Raw genomic sequence first — 20744 nt, 5'->3', positions numbered from 1 at the left:
TATATATATATATTGTGCTAGAATACTTTTAGAAGCACCAAGCCCTTGGTGCTTCTAGGTTTCTAGTCCTTAGATCTACTCATTGATTAATAATAGATTTTGGATCAAACACTATTCCACCTACCACCATCTACTACCATCTACCACTATCATCTCAACCCTATATCTCTTCATCCAATGGCTAAAAACTCAAAAGCACCACTCCCTTAGTGCTTTTGGGAGTATTCTAGCTCAACTCTCTCTCTCTCTCTCTCTCTCTCTCTCTCTCTCTCTCTCTCTCTCTATATATATATATATATATATATATATATATATATGTATATATTCCTCACAGCTCCCACCTGCATCTATAATTGTGTTAAATCTATTTTATGCGTGATTTTGTATCTGCAAAGTTTGAACTATTTCATTTCGCTTTTTTTTTTAACTTCTGCATCTTTTTATTACTGAAAAAATAGTTCAAGAGCAAGTAATGCATTTTGAGCCAGAATGTCTTTAAAAATCTGTTGAATTTGCATACTAAAAGGCTTGCAACGGAAGTAAAGAACCATCAATTTAAATTGCAAGGCAATAATGATACAACTTAAATGAAATTCATTTGGCAGTTTCTTGAAGGAATCTAACGAATGCTTGTATTCTGATGGAACTTGATGTCCTTTCTCCCACAATAAAGTTGGAAACTCAGAATACTCTTTGTATGCTTACACATCACTGTAGTAAGCTACACTATCTATATTTCAGATGCCTTACCTTAATACACGGTGGATTGAATAAAAGGGTTTCAAGTAATGTCAACTTTCCAGAAAAAATTATCACAGTGATCACATTTCCAACATTTTGCAAGCTAATTTGTGTTCTCTCTCAGGAGATCAACATATGGGAAGGTGAATGGTGCATTCATTAGTTTGAGAAAACGAACTATAATAGAGTTCAAATCTATGTGTATAACTTATGATTGTTTGTGAGGCTTTTGTTACTATCAATTATACTCTCATAATACTAAATTGCCTGAATATAGTGGTCTTATTCTCTAGTGCAGGATATGCTATGTGCTGTTGCTGAAATTGCAAGCAACAGAATACTTTTAATTGAGAATTATGATAAGAAGAAAAAGGAGAGAACGGCTGGTCTCATGCAGATTGCCCCCGAAGTCGCAGAATGGCTTGCTAGGTACTTAAGTGCCACAAGCGTACTAGATAACTGTCTGTTTGGCCTGGCTTCTGTTTTTTCTTTTAGCTACAAGCACCCCTTCTGAGGCACTAGAGTGCTTTGGAAATAGAAAAACCTTGAGCTTTCACTGTGGAGGGAAGTAGAAACGGGATTTTAAGGCCTAAAAGCACCAGAGAGCTTCTGTTTCTGCTGCAGAGAATTGTCGAGAGGGAGGAAGTCTGCCCTGTAATAGGGATTCCATATGAGAATCCTGTCCAACCAAATATCAACTAAATACTGCTGCTATCTTTTCAACTTGAAATTGTTATACTGCTTTGATTTACTTTCAGATGCTGATATGATGTCCTTAGATTGGCTTTGTACGAATCCTACAAGAAATCCCTCTGCAGAGAAGACTTTCTTGTCAGGAGGATTCCAATTAAATAGTTATATCCTTATTGCCTCTACTTTTAACAAGATACTGTCAAAACACTTTATCCAGTTACATTGCACCCTGTAGTGCCCCAAATGAGCCCCAAGTGCTTGTTTGGTCTGGCTTCTAGAATAGCTGCATTGCTATAGAGAAAGCGAAAGATTTTGAGCTTTTGCTGTCGCTGGAATATACGATGAGCTTTTAGGCCCAAAAGCAAAAGTTCCGATTTGAAGCTTTGGCTAGTGCTGCAAGAGGAAGATGTTCGCAATGGAAAAACCTTTAAGTGCTTCTTTGATCTTTGAACAAAGCTTCTGCAAAAGGTCCTGCTGGACCAAACAAGTCCCAATTCTCCTTATTCCAAGACATGGAAATTATGAAACTTTTTTGATTGATTATGGTTGATTTCGTAGGGAAATGGGGTACAGAAATTACGAAGTAGAGGGCGATCCAATGTTGCTGTACAAGCCTTTTGTGAATGTGTACTTCGGTGCTGCTTACATAAAATGGCTGTCCTCTTCTGATGGAAAGTATGCTACATTTGATATATATGTGTGTGTGTGTATATATATATATATGTTATATTATATAATTTATATTCAATCTAGTTTGTACTCTTGATTATGTCCAACTAAAATATTTGACAAAATGGTATCACAGAGAAAGAAGCGAAGAATTTGTTATCAGAGCTTATAGAGGAGGCATAAAGAAGGCTACTCACAAATCGACAGCAGATTATTTCCAAAGATATCTATCAGTCAGAGACAGTTTACTTGCTAAGAGGTTTTGTGATTTTTTCTACCCCATATAAAACCAAATATTGCTGCCATTTTTCGCTTTGGCATTTTTTTTTTTTTTTTTTTTGCAAGCGACTGTACAAGTCTCTTCCCCATCGAACTAGTTTTAAAACTTCTATGAACTTGGAATAAATTGCAATAAGGGACCTCAAAATTTCAGTGAGTTTCAGTATTTTGTCCTGAATCATTCTGTGCTTAGGTCCCTCAGTATTTTGTCCTGAATCATTCTGTGCTTAGGTCCCTCAACTCTATGTTGCTGCAATTGTAGCCTTTCCTTTCAATTATTTTGGTGAAATGGATAGAAAATTCCATGTAACCTCTGTTTAAGAGATATTTGGGCATCTTTGTCTATTAAAACTGAAGAGTGTAAGAGACCGATTACCAAACTGAAACTTCGCTTAACAGAAGAAAAGGTTGAGGACGCTGATGCAATTGAATTCCCCTTAATTACGTATTTTATGCTCATCTATGTCTGTTTTTGCCATCTAATTTTCAGAGCAGAAGAAATTTATGACGATAATCCATTAGCATCTGACGGTCTAAGGGCTCGTATGCTAAAGGCAGGTTGTAACTTTTCCTGCATTTATGAGAATACATGTTTATATACACATTGGATCTCAAATTTTTCAGAATGGACAATCTAGTGTATCTTCTTATGGTATATTATTGTACTGTACGGGTGATAGGTGAAGAATGCACATTCTGGGACTCGGCAGTATCTGCAGAAGACATGGAAGAAATGTGGAAGCATCCTGATGTTCTAAAGGAGTGGGCAAAATCCGGCGAAAGGCGTGGGAGAGTTCGTTTCTCCCACGACTCAGAGAAGCGGCCATATCTTTCTCGAGTTGAGGTGAAGGTAAGGCTTATTCAAAAACATTTTCTGGATTGTTTTCATGCTGTAGTTGGCATTTTCGAGTTGCTTCACTTTTGTATGCAGATCTAAATCTAGTAATTTCAATACGATATCGTCTCTTAAATACTTTACTTAATTGCGGATTTAGTACTCATTGTTATTTGCTACAAAATCTGGGTTTCCTTATGAAGAATAATTGCAGTTTCATTTCACATCGTTAGTAATCAGGTCAACTCAATCAAGTCTTTTGTTGCCGTTGTACGTGGTTTTATTTCATCAGTTTTTAGTATGTTATCGACTACTCCTTTTGTCTTCGTGGCTCAAAAGTTTACTGCAAATTAATATTTCAGGCAGTTGCTGAAATTATCATTTCACGGCACTTCAGTTCAAGAGGAGTAAAACCTGTAAGTTTTATTTATGAATAACCGTAATCATGGTTTCGGGGAATGCGAAAGATGCCAAAGTGATAATAAATAATACACTAGTTTAAGCCGACTAACTACCTTCCCTCTCATTGCTATATTAGTAGCTGAAAATGTATGGAGACCTCCTCCGACTGTACGGCCTTTTGACATAAACCCTCCAAATTATTTTATCGACCGACGACTCCTCGACTTATTGTTTTGATTTTAGTTATTTTCCACAATTGCATGTTAAAATTAACAGACAACAATTAACAAATTGACAGTTCTGTGAGGTGAAAAAGTGGTCAGAACTTAATAAAATTACTGTTGAATTTTAAAAAAAATCTTTAACTTTATTTATTTATATCCATGAAGCTCATTTCTGATTTCTCACACATCAACCCTTGCAAAAGTAGCCTCTTTTAAGGAAATTTTCTATTATAAACCATACTATTGGGTGAATTCCCAACTTAAAGAGAGCCATTCCGAGGCACACATAAACAAATATTCAGATTTTACAGGGGTACATATATGTATATATATCTTGGAAATTTCGAAAACTATACAATGTTGAAGTTTCCCTTCTGGGGAATTAGATGAGCTTAACATGCTGGGAGCCTTCTTTTGTCCTTTTCATTTTGCACATCAAATTCCGGTTGTGATGAGTTGGTTATCTCGGATATATCTACCGTTAAGTGTTTATATTTTTGTGCTTCTAAATTTCATCCTCCATGCAGACAGCTCTAGCCGCGCTTGCCGAGGTATGCAGTATGAGGTTTGTTAACGGAATACGCTCACGGACCGGCTTAATGGGAATCGACTATCCTACTGCTCTCTGGCTTTACAAGTTACTCCCTGTTACTTTTCTACTTATCTGTAACTTTCTTCGTGTCCAATGATTTGCAGAATCTGTGTCATCGGTTTTGTTCGACAGCAGATATTTTGTTTTAAATAATTAGTTCTTATTAAACAACAACATGTAAAGGAAATTACTTTATCGTAGGTGTTATTCCCCACATATAACTTCAGTAAAAAAAAAAAACCCTAAACAATTTATTTGTGCTTAAATGCAGGTTTTTCTAGATGTTACAAGTTTTGCATTTCTTTTCCCTGTTCTATGGACTACAGCAAATTATAGAAGTTGCTAGTGAAATTTTCTGGAAAATAAATTTCAAGACCATGACATGCTTGACATTTTGTTACCATCTACTCCTTTTTCCAGGGACGTCGGTTGTAGGGCATATAAAGTCACTTCGGTGGATGATCTGTACAACCCGTTCGTATCCATGTACTTCGGCGCGGCCTACTTGGCGTGGCTTTCGGAATATGAGGGGAGGTTCGTTTTCTAATTCCCTTTTCGTCCTCGCTTTTGGCGTAGCTTCTCTATTCCGAGAAGCAGCAGCTATACATTTGGCGAACAAAAAGTCTAAGGCTTTTACTGTGGCGGGAGGCTAAAATAAGCTTCTAGGCTCCGAAAGCAATAAGCTCCAATTTGAAGCTTCCGCTTCTTCTATAGCAAGAAACTATTCCTCGGCGCAAACCATTTTATTTCTTTCGCTTAAAAATCTATAAAACAAGCAACATTATGATATATCCGTGTTCCATTATGGCTACAATATAGGGAGAGGAGCCACGAATTCATCGTTCAAGCTTATCTCGGCGGCCCTGAAAACGTCAACCTTCAGGAGACCGGCCCGCTGTGGAACAAATTTCAAGAAGCATTGAGTTATTACGGAGATTCGAAAAAGTAGGACTCTTGGCTCCGTATATATTTCATAAAATAAAAACATCAAACTACAATTTCTACCTAAATTGTCTACTATTTGACGATGGTGATCTACGCAGGGATCAAGGGAGTTGCTGCATTCTTTGAGGCGCATCTGCTTCCGGTCTCGCATTGATTTTCCTCTCAACAAGGTACTACTCATATCCCTTCGCAACTTAGTCTCTGAACTTTTCATTCGGCTTTCTCGTACAGTGCAATTCCATGCGCGGTTACGAAGCTTTTACCATAAAATGACCTTTTCAACCCTATTTCATGCGCATTTTTTTGGCTGGAAAGCTTAGGCTTCTTTTCGCATCCAGGGATGTTTGGTCGAGGATCAGAATACAAGCGCGTGGGTATTCTCTGTCGTCGTCGAAAAACGTGTTCTATCGAGTTCGTCTATCTCTTGTAAGTGCTTTAAAATGCGTAATTCTCATTGTTACCATAAATTTATGAAAGTGAGAGAGTAAAAACAGTGAGATATCCTGGATATCTTTAACACTAAAACTATGGTATATATTTTTTGGGCAATGTTATGTACATTTATATACTATAAACCCTCTCAATTATAGGCTTTTTTCCTCTTTTCATAATGGCCCCCGCAACTTTATTTATTTACTTATTTATTTTTTATTTGAGTTATTATGTTAAGTTGAAAGTGATTGAACTCATTTGAGTCTAATAAAATCATCCAGTTCAAGGAAATATGTGTGGATGAAAAAAATAAAATAAAATAAAAGTCGAGGGGCCATTTCGAAGAGCGCGAATAGTCGAGGGGGATCTCTGTAAAATTTTACCAATGTATATTGTTTTTAAAAGTACACAAGGAAGTGCTTAAAATTAGTCGAAAAGTTCGGGAGCGAGAAGTTCGCTTTTCTGCTCGAGAAGCAAAAGCAAAGCATTTGGCAAACAGACGAGCCAGCTTTCTGCTGTAGCAGGAAGCAGAAATGAGAATTTTGGTTTCATTTTGGAGCCGCACATGATGGTAATATTGTGGCTCTACGTCAACCAATTTATTTATTTATTTATCTTATTACGGAGCCGTTTGGTTGGATGTAATTTAAAATACAGTGCAGCTAGAAATACAACAGTTATAACTCTATATATTTTGTTTGAATGGATGTAGCATAAAACGTTGCAACTTTAAATAATTTATTTCGTTGCATGTCGTTGAGAAGCTTATTATTTATAATATTTTATCACTTCATATGTATGTGTTGGTGAGATTATTATCTCTCATGTGAAAAAGGAATTTTTGTTTTGTTTAAAAGTGATTAGGGAGATTAGCTTATCTTTTGTCTAAAGTAATTCGCTCCGATTGCTGTAGTTAAAACTGTAGCCAATTTAGGGATAGTTTGAACTGCTGCAGTTGGATCTTTTCATACAGTTTAAACTACGATTGTTGGATTTAAATGCATCAAATCAAACACTGAATTTGGATTTGTATGTGGTTGCGGCGCATTTTGAGATTACCCATATTGCACCCTTATCACTGTATAAGCTCATTTTTAAAAGGTGAAAAATTTATAAAGACCCCTAAACTATATGCTATTCTAAAAGAGACCCCTCTCGCCCTCTGTGGCATAGTTAGTTAATTCGGATTCGGCAAAAATTCGGTACGGGTATAATATGTATAAAATTTATTTTCTAATTTTTAAATTCGTTGAAAAATTCGGCTTAAAAAACGGATTCGGTATAAAATATAAAGTATAAGATAATCTAAAAATTCGGAATCAAAAATTCGGATTTTCAATAATTCGTGAAGTAACTAACAAACTCTGCAGCTCTGAAAATATTAATACTCAATTAATCAATTTTCATTGTATTTTAAAAATGTGAAACTAAATGAAAGACATATTAAAATTTACCTAATCAATTTTCATCACATTTTAAATATGTAAACTAAATAAAAGAGTTATTAGTACTCCAATCAAATATATTTAAATAGTTAGCATTACCCATTGTATTATTATTATTATTATTATTTTCTTCATCTTATTTCACCATAGCTATCTTGGGTAACTTGAATTTTAACTTTATCTTTATTACAGCGAATCAAACAACGAAAATAATTATCGCACTACATTTTCAAATCTAAACAAATAGACCCTAATAAGTGGACTTTTTATTTATGTACTATCCTCATTTATTTATTATGCATAGTTAGGGGCTTTGTTGGTACACTTGTTGGTTTTATTAATTAAGCATATGGTGTGTTGGTAAGGATGGTTCCATGCATGCTCTCTTGGTTGACTTAGGTGTACTTGGGCTGTGATAAAATGTTACATCTTTAGTTTATCTTTATGGTAATTAATTTGTTTAGTGCTGTTCGAAAAAACATTAATAGTTTTTGACATTATTATTTTAAATTAAAAATTTTATTTTTGGAGCTCAAAAGTTTATTTTATACTTCTGATGAAGCCCGAAATATCAACCGGTCAGATTCAGGTAAGGCCGTCAATAGATTGGATAGGTATTGATGTCAACGGGTTGAATTTTGGTGGGTTTTCGAAAACCGAATTTGATGGATTTTGAAAGTCTACTACACCCTAACTTGAACCAAATTAAAGCCCAAACCAGTAACATCGCAAACCCAAAATGATTACTTCTCTTTACCATCTTTCGAAATATATTATATTAAAATCTAAAATTTCAAAATACAAATTCAAATATATGCAATCAAAAATTTATATATTATATAATATAAAATCAATTCTGGTCTGGGTCAGGGTTGGGTCTGGTTGGGTACAAAGAAAATCCATTCAGTTTTTTATACCCGCTTCCAAATCATATCCGTCAAGCGTTGGTAAACCCGCTCGCTTAGGTACGGATTCGGATAAAATTTCAAATATCAGTATCCATTGACATCCTTATTGATGGGTATAAGCTAGAATATCATGGTGTTATTAAGTTAGATTTAATGCTAAAGTGCAAATAACCTTCCTCAATATATCACATATTATACTTTATCCTCTAAATATAAAAAAATATTCACTTAACCCTTCTCAAAAGATAAAAAATATCCTATCAAATTAGAGTATTTAAAAAAAAAAGAAAAAGGAATGATCATATATATATATATATATATATATACCTTAATTTTTTATTTTTTTCTTTTTTTCCTCAAGGGGGTGGAGTGCGTATTTTTTTTATCTAAGAGGTTAAATGCAAACGACGTAACATTTCAGTAAGGTTAAATATATATATGTTTTATCTAAAAAATTAAGTTACAATACACAATATATTGAAGAGGGTAAAGTGCATTTTAACCTATATTTTTTAAGTATGAAGACATATGGGCCTCTAATATCTATGTGGATCTGGGAACACAATTATTATTTAAAAATAATTTGCACTAAAACAATTATTGTCCATTATTATATAAATCAACTAATTTAATTAAGGGAGCATTATTATTATTATTATTATTATTATTATTATTATTATTATTATTATTATTATTTTACCCATTCATTTGAGTTCATGGATGTTCATGGCATAATTCTGTATCACATGTGAGTTGAAGTGGAATTGTTTTTATAATGCATTTGTAGGGCTCTTCTTTGAAACATTACTATGAGCACTTGCTTTAGTTGAGCTTAATTATAATATTTTTTTAAGCTTAAAATTAAATATTTGTGCATAGCAACTTGTTTAAGTTGAGTTTTACATTATATTTGTGCTTGATTCAACTTGCAAAATAACTAAGTTACATTAATAAGTTTAATATAAGACTTTTATTCATAAAGAGGATATGAGTTTTGAATTCTCAAAAATTTGAGAAATTTGAAGATGTTATGAGAATCGTAAATTTCTGTCACGTCAGATTTTTGTAGTGAGCTAAACATACAAATTCTCCATTCCTAATTTGTATTCCTAAAAATCTTATTAAGAAATATTGTAAATCAAATAGATTAATTATTTATTGATTTTGTTATGGGATAATAAATTCTCAAGTGAGGTATTTATGTCATAATGGAATTTATTTATTACTTATCAATCTAGTTTAGTAATTCCTTTTTCCTGTTTTGAAATTTTATTCTCAAAAGTAAATCAAATAATTCAATTGAAAATATTAATTGGGATGAAAAATTGCATCTAACCCTCCATTATAAATCACCCTAGTTTGAAACTGTGACTTTTTTCAGAATATGTCATTAAACCTTGGATTAAATGAGGAAGAGGAAAAAGAAGAAGGGCAAAATTATTAATTTACCTTATTAATTAATCATGATTAAGNTTCAATTAAACGATGGTTAAGGTAAGGTCGAGTTGATATATATATACAGAGAATATGTGTAGACTGCGACGGCTGCTAGATGAGACACATCTAGAGCCACCAGCGGCATAGGCTCCGTTGCCATCTATTTATTTTCGATGATGAAGTCTCCAAATCGACAATCGGCATCGTTGAATATGATCTATACAATTTGAAAAATCTAGAAACCAAATTTCATATTTTCTCAATATTTGTTTTCTTGTCCATCAAATGGACTAAAAAGTGAACAGCTGAAAATGAATATTCTTTAAAAAGTGATGATAGGAGTTTTCTAATCAAGATCAAGAATATAGATTTTGTTCTAAATAGTTTAACGAATTTTCTAATTAAAATTTAATAGATTTCAATATTTTTACGCTGTTAAATAAGAAAACGTCTAATTATATGACCATTAAAATTACAAATTTTGAAACTCTTTGATCATTAGGCTAATGATATCGAAAAGATTTAAAATTTGGTTTCTACATACTTCAAGTGATATAGATCATATTCAACGGTACTGATCGTCGATTTGAAAACTCTATTATCGAAAATAAGTAGGTGACAACGGAGCCCGTTTGCTACCAATAGCATTCCAGCTCAACTCTCTCTATATAAATATTTTATATATATGTGCATGCTAATTCCTTATTCCTTCAAATCCACATAAATTCCTAACTCAATATTTAATGAGTGTATTAGTACTGTGGAATAACTACTGCAATAAGTAATCGACTTAGGCCTATTTGTGCGTCAAAAGTAAGTTATTTATGTATAACTTATTCAGTATATTTTTTTTTTTTTTTGTGTGTGTGTTATTGAGAAGAAAGAAATTTTATTTTTTACTTACAACATGATTTGACTTGTTCCGTAAAAATAATTTGAAGATCGAATATAATATACAATTTGAATATTTAATCATATTATATTTCTCATTTATGAAACACTAAAAACTTCTTGAGTAAACCAAAGGAATACGTGGAATGTGATATTCACGCATCTAAACAAAACCTTATTCTCTAATCTCTCTTATTCTCCTCTTTGAATCGGGATTTGGTGAGTTCACACGTGGGAATTGCTTATTGGGGAGAGCTAAATGGGATGTTGCTTAACGCATTTGTCTTGTTCCCTGCATGGGCGTACGTGCGTGCACGTGATCCGGTACACTAATTCATATCGTAATTTCCAAGCTAAGCTAACTATTCTAATTTGATTAATTTTCACAAGAGGAGATTAAATTATTTATCCCAAGGTTTATTCTAATTCCCTATTCATTAATTAGAGGAGAGTATATAGTAATATTAATAGTAATTAATGGTAACTTCATTAGCTCCTGTAGTTGTACGGAAAAGTACGGGTAGAGCATTGCATGGGTCAAGGTCGACGTGTTCGGGTTGGCACGTGCGAAGATACCCTTTTTTTTTTTTTTTTCTCAACTAGAAAAAAGTTTTTTATGGAAAGGAAAAGGCTTAATTACCATTGATTTATTTGGTACATTCTAAAATGTTGACGATTTTTTTTTTATGGTTAAACTAGGACTTAAGCATTAATTAGTTACATATCATATATTAGATCCAATACATGTTCAAATAAATTTAGTATATATTATTATTGAAAAATTTAGCCACAAGGGTGCTTGGTTCCTCTAGAAATCAATTGGGATTGTTTGGTTCGCTTCTTTTTCACCGTGGAATTACACTACAAGAAATACCTTATTTAACGAAAGGAGGTACCGTCGTTGATAATCCATATTTCCGTCGTTAAAAGTCAATAACGACGGGAAATCCACCCGTCGTGACCCGTCGTAAAAGCTTCCTTCGTTAAAAACAATCGCGACCAAAAGAAACTGGTAGTCGTTATATAGTATTAACGACCACATTATTTATCGTCGTTATTATGTTACATTAGTAACCACTCTATTTTATAATAACGACCAGTTTACCTTCGTAATAGATATTACAAAAGCTATAATTATTCCGTCCATAGTGTTAATAACGACCAAACATTTCGTCGCTAGTATAATTAACGACCATATTTTCCGTCGTTAAAAATATTTCATAAGTAGAAGAAGATAATATAACAACGACCATTCTTCCCGTCGTTAATGGCCAAATATTGCATATTTAATTTTTGGCCATTTATTTAACCACATAAATAATTTACATACACAATAATATATATATATATATATATATATATATATATATATATATATATATATAAACAAACTTATAGCAACTCCACAATTTATAAACTTGTAATAAAACTTCATTAACAATAAAAGTAATTAGCATCCACATTTTCATATTCTTTTTCCTAATCATTCATCTAGTACATATATAGTTACCATCACCCCATTACACATATAGTAGTCAACATTCACCAAAAGAACAAAGTGCTGAAATGAAATACTACCATACCAAAATAACAAAGTGCTAAAAAAAAGTACAACCGTCATTTTTCCAAAAAAAAGGTCAACATAAAAACAAAAAAGGGAGCTTGCAATTCATTGTCTTTCTTGTCCCAAGAATTATCATAAACACTCTGCCCCCCAGCCCCCCACCACCTCGGCCATGTTCATATCCTGCACAGAAATGGTAAAAGCACGGTACATATAAAATGGAAACAACAATTCGTTTTTAATGCATTAGTTTATTTCTGCAGCTAAAAATATGCTGGTGGAACAAATAATAAGCTGTTAAAATTACAGTACCTTTGATCTCAGAATGACCTCATCATACTAGAGAAGTTGAAGAATCTCCCTCTTACACAGTTTGTAATACCAAAATTATTAGCTGGACGTATGGTGAAAAGAAATGAAGCACTACTTCGTCTGAGGCAAGTGCTTCGTGTTAGGTTTAATGAGGAGAGTGGCCAACTATGTCTTTACACTTTCAAATGCTAAAGGCCTGTAACAAGGTTCCATCAAAGCCTATTGAGTTACAGCAAAACCCTAAATTTGTACTATGTGTAGGTTTTTCCTTAGTGTAGGAGAAAATCATCAGCAAACTAACCAGCTCAGATTATTTAATCTTAATTAAATCTGTCTCTCATGTCCATCTATTAAGGAGAGGAACAAGAAAATCAAACTAAACCAAAATGTCAAGACAAATGCTAAAAAATATATAATTTACAAGGATGTATGCATAGACCTCCACCATGCTAAAATCCCCAAACAATATAAGCCAACCCACATTTGCAAAATCTGAAAGAGCCTACCTTTGCTTTTGCACTAGTTATCATGATTTCAACGTCGGATGACTCGGAAGCAAAAAGGAATGTGCTCTACATCCCTAACTAATATAGAAACCAAGCGATCTTATCTGGGTGCATAAAACAGAAATAGAAGAGTTCAAATGAATGACAAGAGCTTACCACCATAGCCCCAGTTCCCTCTGCCTCGCCCGCCACCTCGAGACCAGTTCGTGTTCCATCCACCATTTTCTATCGAGCGAGACAAAGTCAGACAAGACATTCAGAGTTGCAAGGGAGAGAAATAAGGGGCATAAACCAGAAAGAAACAATAGTTTGATCATTAGGAGTACACAAATCCTGTCATGTCCGTTAATTATTCAATTTATATATAACTTAAGAAGGCCGTGACTGACATATCTCCTTGGCAAGCCAAGTATGCCACAATCAAGCATCAAACAGTTTTACATCATAATTCATAACTTAGTTAATCATGGAAGGAGTAGATTTGAAATACTACCTTGGTTGTTTCCATATCCTCCATATCCACCTTGACTGTAGCCATATCCGCCGTATCCTCCATATACCTCGGTTGTTTACATCATAATTCATAACTTAATTAATCATGGAAGGAGTAGATTTGAAATACTACCTCGGTTGTTTCCGTATTCTTTTCTGCAGTGGATGTTAATGGATGAAGAGGAATATGCATCAGCTAAAAATATTATAAAAAGTATAAGAAGAAGTGTGAGAGCAACCTTAATAATCTCTGCAATGGCCACTGTCTTGCTGATAACTTGCCCCATGGCCTTCAAGGCAATCTCGCGCACACGTTTATCCTGGTGAAGAAAGATCCGTAAAGAAATAATACAAGCTGGTGATTATTCTACGGAAAATAGTCAAGAGATAACTGCCGAGAATATACAAGATGCAATCATGTAAACAAAAGAAAAAAGATGAAAGGAATCATATCCCATCATCTTTTCTTTCACTCTTTACATTTTGTCAGCTTTCTAAGCCCAAACAACAAAACAATGGGGCGAAAGCCAACATCAGAAACTGCGAAATGGATGCTACCAAGAGCTCCTTAATTACTTGTATCCAAGGCATCTTATTCTCATGGAATCATATTTACATCCTTTGATGATTATTTTTCTAGCTTCCCAACTTATAGCATGCAAAAGGAGCTCATGCATACTTAGCTACCGAAAGATGCACCAAAAAACTAAGCACATGTACACTTAACACTACTGAAAGATGAAAACTATCATCAAAAACTTCTCATTAGACTAACAAATGCAGCAAAAAAAAAATTAACCACATGAATTAGTAGTTAACTACTGAAATATGAAAAATCTAAAAGAGGTTTAGAACTACATAAAATCTTTTCGAGTTTTAGAACTAATAACCGATTAAGTGATTATCCTTTGAAAATTTTAAAATGCCCGAAAATGTACACATTAAAAGAGTTCTGAACTGAAAAGTAAGAAAAATCACTACACCAATCGTCTTGAATAAGCTTCCTAAGCATAAAAAAAATAGTAGGTTGACTCTCTACAATAGTCACATCTACATGAGCAAAATCACCACATCAATCCTTAATATCTGACCATGAATCACGCTCAGCTACTATCTTCAAAATCATTTAAAATTAATTCAAATATGTATGATCAAGAGTCGATTTTACTTTTCTAGCATCACTACCGGTGGTTCCATATTAAAGCAGGACGATACCTTCTCTCGCAAGAAATAAAAAGCTAAAACATGCCCGAAGGTCTCCTTCATCATGAAAAGTCTTTGCAATTATCGTATTTTCTTTTGGAGAAATATACAGACCTAAACTAACTTGAATTTTTAAATTTTTGAATAAACTAATGAAAGGTTAGGCAAAATTAAATGATTTCAAATTTCAGGGTAGCCATTCCTAAATACAATATAAAAAGTAAAAGTCTTTTTGCATTCTCTTGATGTAGAAAATCAAACTTTGACAATAAAATCTTGCAAACTCTAGATTCCTTCTAGTTAATTAAAAAAAAAAAAAAAACAACTAAGAACCTATTAGTTAAATGTGAGCAAGCATACGATTGTATAAAGGAAATTTTGATATCTAATTTTTTTAATATATATAAAAAAAATTTCCCATTACTTTTGGTAATCTGTAAGGCCAAAACACAATAAATTATTGTGCAAATTATCAAAGATGTCTAGTATTTGCTCCCAGTTGATATCATGTTATCATTCAAGAACTCTTGTCCTATGCATTGTGGCAAATACACAATTAATTAGTAAAGAGAGAAATTACTCAAAAAATCATGGTGGGTATGGCGGCGGCTGCGGCGGCGGTGACCGAGAGACGATGAAGCATGCACATGAACCAGCGATTGAGAGGCGATGGGTGCGACAAGCTGCGAGCTAACAAAGGGCGTAGAGTGCAGGGTGACAGGGGGAGTGACCGGGGGTTGCAGATCAGGCGATGGCCTGTAGAGGGCAAAAAGTAAACCGATGAGAGAGGGCTGCGGTGTACGGGGTTCGCTTCAAGCCGTCGGAGGGCCGGCGCGTCGACGAACTAGTGAGAGGGCCGGGCGACAGCGACCAAGATCCGCTTTAGGCCGTCCGAGGGCTCGCCTGCACCGACGAACTGGTAGGAGGGGGATCGCTTCTTGTGGCCCTGTAGGGTGCGGATCCGGTGGGGTTACAGGATTATTTAGGGAAAAAGGAAGGCGGAAGGTGAAGGGGTGGGAGGGAGAAAGAAAGAGTAAAAGAAAGGGAAAAAGAAAAGAGGGTGACTCTGTGAGTGGGCAGAGGAAGGGTTGAGTGCGAGAGTTGAAAAAAATTGCGGTAACCAAAAATAAAAGCGCCAAATCGAAATTATTAACGACCGGATGATACTCATCTACAACTACGAAAATAATATTGGCCGTTAAAGGTCTATTTAATTTGTCTCTTTTTGGCTGGAACGTGACTCTTTATATTTTTAACGACCAAAATTAATTTTTGTCGTTAAAATTTGGTCGTTAAATTTACTAATTCTTGTAGTGTTAATCGGAATCAGAATGTGTGAATTCATTTGTAGGTGTTTGGTATGCGGGAATTCTATTCCGATTTCGATTCCCGAGTGGAATGGAAATTTTTCCATCACCTATTTTTTCAATCCGACATAGAAGACAGGATTGGAAGTTGAATCTGGATAGAATGGATATTTATTTGGAAGAAGTTTATTTTTTCAATTTTTTTAATTAAAATATGAGTTTAAATTTAGAAATTAAATTTATAATTTTAAATTTTAATTTGAATTTGAATTAAAAATTAAAATTTAATCTTTTGACATTATTTTGAAATTTTGATGTAAATATTTAATATTTAATTTTCAGTTTGAATTTAAATTAATATATTACAAAGAAAAAGTTAATATATATANAATCCATAAATTTAGAAATTAAATTTATAATTTTAAATTTTAATTTGAATTTGAATTAAAAATTAAAATTTAATCAAGTGTTTTGAATCTAACTTATAAATTTGAATTTAAATTAAATTTTAATTTATATAAAGTTTTTATTCAAATTTTATTTAAAACTTAAATTAAATTTATGGATTCAAATTAAAATTAAAATTTAATTTTAAGTTTTAATCTGAATAAATCGAAATTTAGTTTTATATTTTAAATTATCCACTCAACTTCAAAGTTTATTTTTTTATAAAAAAAATAGATTTAAAATTTTGACATTATTTTGAAATTTTGATGTAAATATTTAATATTTAATTTTCAGTTTGAATTTAAATTAATATATTACAAAGAAAAAGTTAATATATATATTAATTTGATTACATTTTTTATATTTACCTGAACCAAACATCGACAATGGAAATGATTTATTCCGATTCCGATTTAGGTAATGAACCAAACAGAATTAGGTAATGAGTCATTCCGATTCCGATTCTGATTTCAGCTTATTTCGATTCCGATTATGATTCCAACTTCGAACCAAACGCGTATCGAGAGCTGTTTTTGAGGAAAAAAGAATTCATAAGTTTTTACTTTTCGGATAAAAACAATCAGAAAATAAAAAGGAGACTTTTCCAGGAAATTTGAAATTTTCTTTAGAAAAACTATTTTTTATGTAGGACGAGAGAATTTTTCAAAGCATTTTGAGTTTTTGAATTTGAGATATGCATGTAAATGAAGTATAATATTCTCACGTGTGAACATATAACATATATGAGTAGCTAATTAATTTTGTCGGGTGTATATATATATATATATCTATCCATACACGAAATTTTCAAATTTAGATGTTAGAGCAAGTACATGTATATATATGAAAATGATCTTAAAAAATATATTATACTTAAGACAATGTACTTAAAATTAGGAAGTACAGTAGTCCACACATTGACCAAGGGATTAGATAATAATTGATCATATGCGATTAGATACAAAAATTTTTAAAAATGCAAAAAAATAAATTATTAATTCATCTTCTAGAAATATTAAATCTATTTTCTATAGGCAATTTGATATTTATGCCAATTATTACATGAGTCAATATTGGAATATATTAACATTCCTTCAATTGCAAAAAGAAATTGTGCGTGAAAATGTCACAAGGTGCAAGCAAAAAGATATTCTTGTGTGGGTCATTATTGTACATATGATATAGGTTTATTATACTTTATTAAATATTATATATATAATAAGTTAAAATGCACTATGACCTCTCTACTATATTTCGTTTTGAAATAGACCCCTCTACTTTATCTTGTTCGATCGACTCGTTTTGGAGATACTGATTTTTGTTAGGTAAGTTAAAATGTTTATTAATTAATATTTATGACTCTATTATTGATTAATTGTTATTACAAAAAAAAGGTATATAGCGGCACTTTTAAATGTCAGTACAGCTCGAAAAAAAATACTGCTGGCTAAATTATCGACAATTTTTAAAAGTGTTGTTATATGTGAGGTTGCGATTTATATGATCGCCTTGATGTTTGGCATACACTCCTCCAGCGACCTGTGACGGAGGGACACGTGGCGATCGTAGCTCTTTACGGTCCCTACGAGATTCTCGCGGCAGAACTCCAGCCGTCGGAACCTTACCTCGTAGGCTGCGACAGCAGAGGAGGTGAAGGGGAGATAGTGATCAATTTCTTTTTTTTTCTTTTTCTATTTGTAATCCGGTCGACTACGCTGGACAGGGTTGGTTGAGTAGAGGAGCTTTTTATTTTTGATTGGATTGGACTTTATATTTAAGTTTTAGTAGATTTTTAAAAAAATTTTGGCATAAATAGGACATCTACACAAAAGTGTCCAAAAAATATGTCCCTATAATCTAATTCTGTTATAGTGTGTCATTAATAGTTCTAATTTTATTTGCTAGAAAGTGATTACAAAAACTTATGAAATTAGATGAAACTAATCATAAATGAATTAGATTATAGGGACATATTTTTTGGACACTTTTGTGTAGATGTCCTATTTATNGTTGCATTTTAGTTTCCTACGGTTTGCGGTATTTTAGTAACTATGCATACATTTCACTCAAACTAATATTTGTAAATGGCCCCTTCATCTTGTTATAGTGTGTCATTAATAGTTCTAATTTTATTTGCTAGAAAGTGATTACAAAAACTTATGAAATTAGATGAAACTAATCATAAATGAATTGAATGAGGTCTCCAAATTAGTTTACTTAAATTATTAAACTCTAACAAGATGAAGGGGCCATTTACAAATATTAGTTTGAGTGAAATGTATGCATAGTTACTAAAATACCGCAAACCGTAGGAAACTAAAATGCAACATGCATGAAATTTTGGAATACTAAGACCGACTTGCAATGTTTGTATGGTAGGCCTTAGCTAATTGCGTGTGCTAGATACGGTCAGTATTTATTTACTGTAGAAATATTAATTATGTAGGTTAATATGTTTGCTACATATATATTGGATAATATTGTGGGCCAACTTATATTTTAATTATTATATGAAGAAGATGGAATTAAGCAGTTGGTTTTGTTGTCCCAGTCACGTAGAGCCTAGCTATAGCTACTCTATAAGTTGTACTACACAAATGGGACTTCTCTTTTGCTTCTTCTTCTTGATTCTTCTTTTCCTTCCACCTTTTCTTACGTCTTTTGATGGCAAAAATCAACTAATCTTAATGATAAGAACGCTGAGAGAAGTAGATAAGGATAAGGGATCATGTGGAGCCATATATATATATATGCATGGATGAGGTTCTAAAAATCTTTATTTTGGAAATTTCAACAAGTTGGAGTGTTAGATAGAGGGGGAACATCAACATGTCAAATTACTTGCAATCATTAGCCAATTCAAAGGCTAATTCTATTCGCTAATACCGATCACTTGTGCTTTCAGGGTAGTGTAAAACGTACTACGTGGATATCGTTTTCTGAAAAAAAAGAAGAAGGATATATTAGATGAAGAGCAACGAGCGAAAATTCAATAGAAAGCTCTGTAATTTTAACTAGCTCCGTGAGGGGTCGGATATGCTTCTTATCGTATTATCTCGCATGTTTTCTGATGTCAACAACATTTAAGCCGGTATTTTTTTTTTTCCTTCAAAATGATAATTTTTAAGTCAAATACATACTGAATAATTTGATGGGCGACATTGAAAACATCAGTTGAATGAAGAGCATCGATATAGCTCTCATTATATATATCTTTTGCATAACAGTTTTCTCTAGAATGGGGGTACAATGCTCACAAAATGTATAATATATGTCTCTTTAAGCTTTGCGTTATTAAGCAACCATTATACTCTAATAAAAGCTTAAATTTGTAGAGAACAATGTTTAAATATTTTATATTTAGCACTTTCTCTTACATCCTTGAGATCTACTTTTATACTTTAATTAAATAAGATCGAAATCAATAATGCTAAGAGCCTACATTAATTAAATTATATGCAATAACCGTTTAATTATCTTCAAAAACTTAAAACTATTATAGAACCTTGTTTATATATTTTTCACATTTAACACTTCTCAAACTAACAATTATTATTTTATATTTGATATTTATTTTATATATGGAGTAATGGTAACATTGATTATTTGGCAAGAGTGTCCTTCGATCTGACACATGTTATATCATCACATGAACTAAATTTGGACCAAAATAAATTGTTGGGACCCTGAATTCACGTAGTAGTTGGAATAAATATCTGAGTGGCCATTGTAATAATAAATAAATAAATTTTAATGAATGGTAGGTGACTCAAATATTTGTGCTAGGTATATACTTCATTCATAAGGAGGCTAGCTAGGAACAAAAGTGTCACCAATATAAATATAGAAATATGGTGAGAATATATTTCTCTGGCTCACCAAAATGTATGTGGTAGCCCAAAGGATACGTAAAAAGATCTACACATAAAATACATTTACAACATACATAGAAAAAATGCATTTGTATTTTATTTTTTTCTCACTTTTTTTTTTTTTCCCGTAGTTCAATTCGGCCTCACAGTCAATTATGGTATTTTGAGAAGTTTCAATTTTGATCCAAGATAAAGTTACAGCAAACTAAATAACTCAAGTGAATTTTTACGACCTGAAATCACCTCGCCTTTATCCACTTTTGGTGAAATACACACACCCCATTTATATATTCTCTAACATATTTCAATTTAGGGGTAAAATAAAAATCGACTCTATAACCATGTAAAGAAACGAAAAAGGAATTAAGAAGTTGATGGGGTTCTCTAAACAAAAAAGAAATAAAGTGTTTGTAAAGAGAAAATTATTGTATTGGGACATCAAAGAGTTTTGTGAATTATGAAAACAAGAAAGAAATAGTAAAAGTTAGATGCCAATTAATGATGAGACACGACGAATTAATTAATTACTATTTCCTTTTCTAATTGTA

The 20744-nt window shown here is 32.7% G+C and overlaps 1 protein-coding gene and 1 long non-coding RNA gene across 10 annotated transcripts; one reads left to right on the top strand and one right to left on the bottom strand.

Annotated features, from left to right (window-relative positions):
- On the top strand, nucleotides 473–6219 carry LOC109723515. 3 transcript variants are annotated; one of them, XM_020251907.1, is made up of 11 exons: nucleotides 473–1170; nucleotides 1993–2109; nucleotides 2240–2362; nucleotides 2873–2940; nucleotides 3063–3232; nucleotides 3580–3633; nucleotides 4371–4480; nucleotides 4856–4969; nucleotides 5255–5380; nucleotides 5479–5550; nucleotides 5696–6219. In XM_020251907.1, the coding sequence occupies exons 1-10, from the start codon at nucleotides 1043–1045 to the stop codon at nucleotides 5504–5506; spliced, it is 1038 nt and encodes a 345-aa protein (XP_020107496.1). In that variant the 5' UTR covers nucleotides 473–1042; the 3' UTR covers nucleotides 5507–5550; nucleotides 5696–6219. The 3 variants fall into 3 exon arrangements, with proteins under 3 accessions (XP_020107496.1, XP_020107494.1, XP_020107495.1); XM_020251905.1 differs by having other exon boundaries at nucleotides 474–1170; nucleotides 5719–6219; XM_020251906.1 differs by having other exon boundaries at nucleotides 474–1170; nucleotides 5701–6219.
- LOC109722666 lies at nucleotides 11903–15678 on the bottom strand. 7 transcript variants are annotated; one of them, XR_002219520.1, is made up of 6 exons: nucleotides 15151–15671; nucleotides 13607–13687; nucleotides 13369–13523; nucleotides 13032–13100; nucleotides 12876–12953; nucleotides 11903–12240 (listed from the first exon to the last, which is right to left on the bottom strand). It is a non-coding gene; the product is annotated as an uncharacterized LOC109722666 (long non-coding RNA). The 7 variants fall into 7 exon arrangements; XR_002219515.1 differs by having other exon boundaries at nucleotides 12370–13100; nucleotides 15151–15678; XR_002219519.1 differs by having other exon boundaries at nucleotides 12876–13100; nucleotides 15151–15673.

This window comes from Ananas comosus, linkage group 17, assembly GCF_001540865.1.
Source record: "Ananas comosus cultivar F153 linkage group 17, ASM154086v1, whole genome shotgun sequence".
In the NCBI taxonomy this organism is placed as follows: Eukaryota; Viridiplantae; Streptophyta; class Magnoliopsida; order Poales; family Bromeliaceae; genus Ananas; species Ananas comosus.
This window is presented reverse-complemented; position numbering and strand designations above follow the sequence as displayed.